Genomic DNA, 9,626 nt, shown 5'->3' with positions numbered 1-9,626 from the left:
ATAGCCAGTCTCATCTCCCTAGTATTTTAAAATTTTGTTTTATAGATCATAAGACAATATATACTCATTATGGAAAAATCTAGAAAAAACAGAAAAGTATAAAGAAATAAAAATACTTTACCTATAATTCCATCCTTAGATCTAATTCCTTGCTGTGATTTTGAAAAAATGACTTATACACTTTTTGTGCATTATATGTACGTCAATATAGTTTAAGTCATATTATATATAAATTTTGCATTTGGCTTTTAAAAAGTATAAGACAAACACAAGGTTTTTATTAACATAATTTTAAATACCTGCCTGACGTTTTACTTAAATATCGTGTTTAGATTTCCAAGGTTGTGGTATTATAAATCATGTTACTCTGAACATCTATTTTTACACAAGCTTCATCCACATTCCGGGAACATTTTCTAGAAGGTGGAAATAAAATTGTGTTATATTATGATGTGTATTCTTGAGTTTTTGTGTTTATTCATTTCCTAGTAATCAGGGAATGTCCTTAAGCAAAGCATATTCTGCATGTTTGTTTGCAGTTTGAGAAAAGTTACTGTTTAAAAATAAAACCTTGTTGTTTGATGCTCTCCTTCTAATGCGTATTTAATCCTTTTTCACACTTTCAGGTCTGAAGGTGGGCCTAACGACATTATCGTTAAGGGATAAAACTTCATTATTTTGACTCGGACACTAATGTGTTCTTATCATGTGCTTCTTGAATGAGTTTTCTCTTCGGGCATTTTGGAGCGTTCTGTTGCAGACTTCCTTTGAACAACGGGACATGAAGTAAAACCTCGATACTTTTTACTTTTGTTTTTTAAATCTAGATACTTTTACAAGAACTCTATTTGTCCAGGATACAGCCCTTCCGTTTTCCCAGCCTCTCCAACTGGCTCCTCCCTCTCCCCGACCCCGCTTTCAAAGCCGCCCCATCGTTCCCACGCTAGCGAGTTAATGTCCTTATTTACGAGAACTTGTGTTTCACAGTCTTAACCACGGAGGTTAAGATGTCTCTGCCTGGAATTTCTTTGTTTTTAAAGTTTTTCCAGCCCATCTTTCGCGGAAAAGACCCTCAAAGTGGGACCCAGCCCCGCCCCCACCTGGCCCCACCCCCTCTGGTCCGGAGCCTTCCATCTCCATGGTTACGCGGCGGTTGCTGCGAGAGCCCAACTGCCCCGACGGTCGCGGTGAGGGCCCCAGGACAGAAGCAGACAGACACGGCTCCTGCTGTCGATTCCGATCCAGGTCAGCCTACTCGGGGCTCCGCGCCCTTGACCCGGAGGTGTGTCCCGCCAGGCGGCGAGCGTGGGGCAGCTGGCGGAGCCCGGGCGGCTGGAGGACCGCGTCCTGCCTCGTCGAGACTTAGCTCTCAGTCTCGATCCTTTAGGCTGCGCCGCCGCTGAGCTGGAACAGCGGTCCATTCCCGCCGGAGGCGCCCAGGGCGGCAGGGCGGCCCTCTAGCCACTGCGCGGGCGCCTGAGGCCTTCCGCCTCTGTTCCACTCCACTGGCTACCCTAGAAGCCTGACCTCGGGAGACTTAGTAATTGGTGGGTGGATGCGGGGAAGGTGCTGAGCCGCGTCCCTAGCGACCCGGCACAGTTGCGCATGCGCACACAGACCCGGCGCGGGATAGACTCTCCCACAGACTGACACTCGCGCATGCGCTGCTTGCGATCCTGGAGTACTGATTCAAAGCTGTTTTAAGCGATTCCCTTATGCCGCAAACTGTTGTAACCACACAACATATAGGACTAATTTAGTCCTCACGCCTCTGGAAAGAAGTGAAACAAGTGCCCAAGATCTCACAGCTAGACAGTGGTCGGGTCACGATGGAATCCAAGCAATCTGGTTTCACTGGACAAAATGCCTCGTGCTTCCGTACCCATCCATCGGAAAGCTAATAATGCTGAGGAGTTGGCTTTATCTACCTGATATTGCCTTTGTTATACTCTACATGCCAAGTTCCATTGTGCTCAGTTACTAATATTCAGGAAAATCAGAAAACTCGGTCAAAACCTGCCACTTTTTCCTTAGAGTAAATGGAATTAATAACCAGGAGTTCATTTTTTTCCATGACGCATAACTCTTACGTTTTGGTTTTTGCTTTTGTGTTTTTTATCGAGAGTCTGAACTCCATTTTAGATGTGCGGAAAAGATTATTTTAATGATCTGAGCAAGAATTGTTTTCCAAGATTCTAGTACCATTACGAAAGATTATTTAGTGAATGTGGTTGAATAAGCATTTCCTCTTTCAAGCTGTACTCTTGGGTTTCTCATTAATTTTACCTTCTTCCCCTACAAATACTGCTTACCTTTTTTTTTTTTTTTTGAGACGCAGTTTCGCTCTTGTTGCCTAGGCTGGAGTGCAATGGCGTGATCTCGGCTCACCGCAACTCCCGCCTCCCGGGTTCAAGCGATTCTCCTGCCTCAGCCTCCGGAGTAGCTGGGACTACAGGCGTCCGCCACCACGCCCGGCTAATTTTGTATTTTTAGTAGAGACGGGGTTTCTCCGTGTTGGTCAGGCTGGTCTCGAACTCCCGACCTCAGCTGATCCGCCTGCCTCGGCCTCCCAAAATGCTGGGATTACAGGCGTGAGCCATCGCGCCCAGCCTGCTTAGCCTTTTTTTTTTTTTTTTTTTTTTTTTTTAAATTAAGAATATCATGATAGGAATATATGTTTAGTGACCATAATTTAAATAATTGAAAATGTTAATTATCAGATGTTTCAATTATTTGAAATCCCAATCATTGTCTGTCTTCAATAAAGTCCTTCATTTTTAAAAATAATGAAAAACAGGAGAGGCCTAGATACTAATAAAAATACTAATAAGCTAATAGATGATATTATGACTCTTTACAAATACAATATTGGAGAAATCGGAAGAGAAAAAAATTTGCATAAACCCACGTTTTTAAAAAAAATTGTTTTATTTAGCCAGAATGCCTCCAACTCAGGCCGAAAGTGTTATAAGGAGTATTATACGAGAAATAGGACAAGAATGTGCAGCCCATGGAGAGATTGTTTCTGAAACTCTGATTGCTTTTATGGTAAGAAGAAATCTTTTTGTGATTACTACTTTATTAAGAGCTTTTTTAAGATGTGATGTCCATTTTCCCCTTTAAATTCTGTGAAGCTTTCATAGATGTTTTTCAGCTTAAACATAATGAGATCATCGGACAAGTTAGTGAAAACATTTTAAAAACGTTTATAGAGCATGTGAGTTGTAGATTTATAGAGACTGATTTAGAAGACCTTGATGAGTTTGGAAAACATAAATAATGTTCTCCTGTGTGGAAATTTTTTGGTGTGTATTTTTGTTTGCCGTTGTTAAAAATTACTCATTGCTATGGTTTCTCTGTTCTTGCTTTTGGTTAAGATAACAATACACAATAAAAATACAATAAAATATACCATAGTTTCCCAACTGAAAACCTAGCCATTGCTTTCAACTTATTTCCCCATATAACTTTTCTAGCACCCCATTCAAATTTGATGTTTGTCGCTTCTTTTCTTCAGCCTCTAACAAGGGTACTGATGAGTTCAGTAGTAAGAAAAATAGTTGAAAAACCAACCCCACTGTAATCAGGAGGTAGTTGTTTAAAAAATGGAAACACATTAAACTAATAATATGAAATAAAATTGCTTAATGGATTCTTTCCTACTTAATGGGCTTGTTCCTACTTTTTTCCAGGTGAAAGCTGTTGTCCTGGATCCAAGTAATGGCTTTAACATGGATAGAACCCTCATGAAAAGTGATGTGCAGAATCTTGTTAAGGTGATTACCCAACAGTCCTCAAATTTGCAATTACTTATTCTCAGTTGTAAACACAGTATTTGTGTTAGTCATTATTGCCTTCAGCTAAATGAAACAAAAGCCCACAAAATAGTACTACACATGAGGTATTTTTCTCATAACACAAAGTGTGGAGAGACATAGACCCTTCTTCCTGGCTTCCTGGGGCATGCCATCCTTGCAATATGGTCATCTGATGGTCAAAAGATAGCTACCCTACCTCTAGGTAGAAAGAAGGGGGGAAGGCAAAGGGCAAAATACGTGTGCCAGTTAGGTCTATCACCTTCTCTCCGGAAAATAATAATTTTCCCAGAATCCCTTCCATCTACTTACATTTATTGACCAGAATGATACTGTAAGTGACCTAGGGACATTCACTTCTTTTTTATTTTTTAGATGAATAAATCCCTGCCCCAACCCAAATTGAGGCTCTGTTAGTAAGGAAGGAAGGGCAGGGAAATTGGGCAGGTAGCAGCATCTGCTACAATATTTTAGTGAAACCTTGTTATTAATCTCTTACATTGCAAATATTAACTGGTTTGTCATGCACTGTGAAGTTAAATAGAACTAAATTAATTTGCATTTCTCTAATGCTGAGTGATGTTGAGCATTTTTTTCATGCTTGTTGGCCATTTGTATGTCTTCTTTTGAAAAATGTCTATTCATGGCCTTTGCCCACTTTATAATGGGGTTATTTGTTGTTGTCGAGTTGTTTGAGTTCCTCGTAGATCCTGAATATTAGTCCTTTGTCAGATGCATAGTTTGTACATATTTTCTCCCATTCTGCAGGTTTTCTTTTCACTCTGTTGATTATTCATTTTGATGTGTAGAAGCTTTTTAGTTTATTTAAATCCAATTTGTCTATTTCTGTTGCATTTGCTTTTAAGTAATGAATTCTTTGCATAGGCCAATGTCCAGCCCTAGGTTTTTTTCTGGTATTTTTATAGTTTCAGGTCTTACATTTAAGTCTTTAATCAATCTTGAATTGTTAATTTTTGTATATGGTGAGACATTGGGATCGGTTTCATTCTTCTACATATGGTAATCCAATTTTCCCAGCACCATTTATTGAATAGGATGTCATTTCTCCAGTGTATGTTTCTGTTGACTTTGTCAAAGATCACCTGACTGCAGATATGTGGCTTTATGTCTGGATTTTCTATTCTGACAATGAGATACAATCTTATACCAGTTAGAATGTCTTTAAAAAGTCAAAACGTTAACAGATAATTGGGGAGGATGCAGAGAAAAGATGGTATAAAACTTGTTCTTAGCAATAAGGGAAGTGATTATGACAGTCAGAAATGTTATTGGAAAGCTGTGGAAGAGAATCAAGGAAGGGCAGAAAATAAGTTGTTCTCCTTGTCAGGACCCAGGAAGACTTCTCCATTCCCCTCAAGCTCCAACTCAACTACGTTGGAAAGAATCAAGCCAATATACTTTTAATATGACAGGTACATAAACTAACAACGTATAATTCAAGTGACAATATTTTTCTCAACTAAAAATCATGTGGATGAGCTATTTTTTTAAAGTGTGCATTTTAAAACAGTACTTCTCTATGTGGAAGGATCCAGGTGCACAGGCTTCTGCAAAGACACAGTGTCCAGTCCTCAGTCTTGCATTCTCCCCTCCCTCCTCCCAGGAAAGCAGGGCTGGTGCTCAGGGAGACAGGTTGAGAGTGAGCTGCCAAGTGCCTGCCAGCTGCAGTATATTCAGCCTACAGGGTGAGCAGTGAAGGAAGTGGGGGAGGGAGGTGATGAGTAGAGATGAGAGAAGGAAAGAAAAACTGAGGTTGATATTCAATCTAAAGAGGCAAGGCAGAGAAGGGAAATGAGCCATCCATGTGGGGGCTCATGGGAGAAAACAGACCAGGAGAAGAAATAGCAAGGGTAGAACTAGAGAAATTTTGTGAAGAGAGGGGTGGTAGTTACAGCAGCTTTTAAATTTAAATTTAATTTAATTTAATTTAATTTTTTGAGATGGAGTCTCACTCTGTCTCCCAAGCTGGAGTGCAGTGGCACGATCTCACCTCATTGCCATGTCCACCTCCCAGGTTCTCAGGCAATTCTCCTGTCTCAGCCTCCCGAGTAGCTGGGACTACAGGTGTGCGCCACCACGCCCAGCTAATTTTTGTATTTTTAGTAGAGACGGGGTTTCATCATGTTAACCAGGCTGGTCTCGAACTCCCTACCTCAGGTGATCTGCCCACCTCAGCCTCCCAAAGTGCTGGGATTACAGGTGTGAGCCACTGTGCTGGCTGCAGCAGCTTTTTATAAAATAAACTTAGCAGTGTTGTTCAAGGCACAAATAAATAGTAACGAGGAAATCTAGAAGAGTTTTAGACTGGAATATAAGCTTTGTGGAACATTTACCCACATTTAGACTGCCCAAACTAACCAAAACATCAGGTTTCTTGCCTTCAACTAGACTACTAGCCACCTGGGCATGATAATTATTGGTTAACTCAAGGGAAATGACTTATTGCTTAACAAATGTTATTGGTAGTAAAGATATGGAATCAACCTAAGTGTCCATCAACAGATGATGGGATAAAGAAAATGTATATACACATACACACAATGGAATACTATGAGCCATAAAAAATGATGAAATCATGTCTTGTGGCAACATGGATGGAACTGGAGGCTACTATCTTAAGTGAAATAACTTAGAAACAGAAAGTAAAATACCACATGTTCTCACTTACAAGTGGGAGCTAAATAATACGTACACAGGGACATAGAGAGTGAAGCAGTAGACATTGGAGACTTGGGAGGGTGAGAGGGGAGTGAGGGATGAGAAATCACTTAATGGGTACAATGTCCACTATTCAGGTGTTAGCTACCCTAAAAGCCCAGGCTTCACCACTACACACAATATATCCATGTAACAAAATGACACTTGTACCCCCTAAATCTATAAAAATAAAAAAAGTTATTGGTTAAATAAACTATAAAGCCTGAAGTCTTCAAGGAGAAAAAATAATAATAAAAGGGGTTATTGGTGAATAAATATCAGGAACCACTGCTTTTCCCTTTATTTTTGAAAATAACTTTAGGAAATACTTACTTGTCTCAGAAACTATAACTAGAAGTATTCATGGGCTATTCTTTTCTAGCTTTGTATGACTCGGCTATTGGATACTAAAAATCCATCCCTGGACACTATTAAGATGCAAGTCTACTTTGATATGAATTATACAAATCGAGGTAACATATACTACCTATTTTTATACTTAAATTTCATATTGTATTTCAGCTAAGAAGGGCTTCATTTGGCTGACAATGAATTTAATTGTTTAATCAATTTAACAATTTAATTTTTGGCAATCTTTTGAAATGTTTTTCAACTTTGAGGACTATAACAATGTTAGAAATGCTAAATGAAAAAAAACCGTTGGCCTTTGTGAGGGTTAAAAGCGAATTCCAATTATTATGCTCATAATTATTGTTTCCAAGTCTGTTGTCATTTAACCTTTATGGCACTAATACATAATAATTAGGAATTCAAACAACCAGCCCATTGAAGTTAAAAGTTTTTAATTTGTAGATTTCCCTGTTCCTGGTTTATGTTATTTTTTCATAATAATTACCTAAATTATATAACTATTCAAAAATGAAATGAATGATGGGGAGTTTAGAAAGCTTTTCAATATGTAACTTTTTTTTCTTTTCAGACAGAGTCTTGCTCTGTCACCCAGGCGGGAGTGTAGTGGCACGATCCACAGATCACTACAACCTCTGACTCCCGGGTTGAAGCAATTCTCCCACCTCAGCCTCCCGAGTAGCTGGGACTATAGGCGTGTGCCACCTTGCCCAGCTAATTTTTGTATTCTTAGTAGAGACGGGATTTTGCCATGCTGCCCAGGCTGGTGTTGAACTCCAGGCCTAAGCCTGGATTTCTGTCCGCACCTTGGACTCCCAAAGTGCTGGGATTATGAGTGTGAGCCACCACGCCTGGCTCATTATGTAAATAATTTAATGCATACATCAAACACAAGTTGGAAACAAAAGAAAAAGGAAAATGTAATTCTCTATGGACCGCCTCTGCCCCTGCTGTATAAAACAAATCTATTTCTCTATGGACTACCTCTACCTCTACTATATAGTACAATCATTATTAACAATTTGATGATTTTTCTCTTTATTAGTTTCAGTTATGCTACCTATGTAAAAGTATGTATCTTGCATTTTTGCTTAATAGGGAAATTTTAAAGCAATAAAATAGTCATAGAATTGATAAAATTTAACCTATACATTTTTACATTTGTTATTTAAACACATTTTTAATTTGCAAAGTTCTCAGTTGGTTTTGTGGCAAGAGTATAGGTATAAACTGTGCGTGGTGGATATGTTAATTATTGCCCTTGTAATAGTAATATGGGTTGTCTTACAGAGTCATTGCAAGAACTGTACTTGCAACAACTCAGTGAACAGAGTCCTGTCAAAGTTAAGCCTATCCCTCAGCATATCACAGGAGGAATGAGGAGGGATACAGTTCTCGATGCAACATCGTATTATCAATAATGCTTTTCAGAGGAAATTTATCTAGAACTGAAATAAAAATACACGTAACCGAAAGGAACATATATACTACATATATATTTCTGCTACTATATATGCTTATGTATAGTATACGACATGTGCTTACATATAGCATAAATATATAATATGTATATATTTATACTTTCATATAGTATTATATATATGTTGTAGAAATGGCCTTCTTTATTTTCTGCTTAATTGGGAGGTTTTAGCCTTTTCTGAAATTTACTGTTTAGTTTGGCTGTTTTGTTTTTGTTTTTGTTTTTTTTTTTGAGACGGAGTCTCGCTCTGTCGCCCAGGCTGGAGTGCAGTGGCCGGATCTCAGCTCACTGCAAGCTCCGCCTCCCGGGTTTACGCCATTCTCCTGCCTCAGCCTCCCGAGTAGCTGGGACTACAGGCGCCCACCACCTCGCCCGGCTAGTTTTTTGTATTTTTTTTAGTAGAGACGGGGTTTCACCGTGTTAACCAGGATGGTCTCGATCTCCTGACCTCGTGATCCACCCGTCTCGGCCTCCCAAAGTGCTGGGATTACAGGCTTGAGCCACCGCGCCCGGCCTAGTTTGGCTGTTTAAAGTCTTAGGTGTTTTGACAAAGTATTCCATTTAAGTCACTGTCATAAATCTTTCCTACTGGATTTTTGTCTTGAGGCTACTTGCTGGCCACTGTTTTTTATTTCATTACTACAGCTTAAGAAATTGCTTGTTTTCCTGAAGTAGAATTGCCATATCCAATCCCAGTTTTTCTCTAGTTCTTATGTAAGAAGAATTCTAAAAATCAAATATATAGAACATTGTTATTTGGCAATTTTAGTGGAATTTCTCGAAGAACATCACCGGGTCCTAGAGTCTAGATTAGGCTCTGTTACCAGAGAAATTACAGATAACAGAGCATGTGCTAAAGAAGAATTGGAAAGCCTGTACCGGAAGATTATCAGCTATGTGTTACTCCGCTCTGGCCTTGGATCCCCTACAGACATCAAGACTGTCAGAGAGGTAACAGGTAAAAAGTATAACCAATTTCCATTTCATAAGTAAAATATATGATCATTGTATTTTATAAAATATGTTAAATTAGAAGTGTTAAAAATTGAAGTTTCCTTTGTATCTGAAAAAAAAAACATCAACACGAATGAGTTAAAATGTACCCAGTCTCCTTTTACACTGTGTCCATTCTGAAACTCAAGTAGCACCTCTAGAAAGTGAAATATTGCTAATTTTCCTAGAGCTGCACATATCTAGGGACCTATTACACCTCATTAGAGAGACATTGATAATAGGATTGAGGG

At 39.1% G+C, this 9,626-nt stretch overlaps 1 protein-coding gene across 2 annotated transcripts in view; it reads left to right on the top strand.

Annotated features, from left to right (window-relative positions):
* Positions 1-1,138: 1,138 nt before the first annotated feature.
* Positions 1,139-9,626, top strand: part of CFAP206 (cilia and flagella associated protein 206) — a 55,784-nt gene continuing 47,296 nt past the window's right edge. The window contains exons 1-5 of one of the 2 annotated variants that reach the window (XM_005552405.5): positions 1,139-1,245; positions 2,940-3,048; positions 3,693-3,776; positions 6,916-7,006; positions 9,152-9,340. In XM_005552405.5, coding sequence (XP_005552462.1) covers positions 1,139-1,245; positions 2,940-3,048; positions 3,693-3,776; positions 6,916-7,006; positions 9,152-9,340 — 580 coding nt within the window. Of the gene's footprint in view, positions 1,246-2,935; positions 3,049-3,692; positions 3,777-6,915; positions 7,007-9,151; positions 9,341-9,626 lie in introns of both variants that reach the window. The other variant, XM_045391214.3, reaches the window with a different exon arrangement.

This window comes from Macaca fascicularis, chromosome 4 (genome assembly GCF_037993035.2).
Source record: "Macaca fascicularis isolate 582-1 chromosome 4, T2T-MFA8v1.1".
Lineage (NCBI taxonomy): Eukaryota > Metazoa > Chordata > Mammalia > Primates > Cercopithecidae > Macaca > Macaca fascicularis.
Note: the sequence above shows the minus strand (reverse complement) of the source record. Positions and strands in the feature narration are given on the sequence as shown.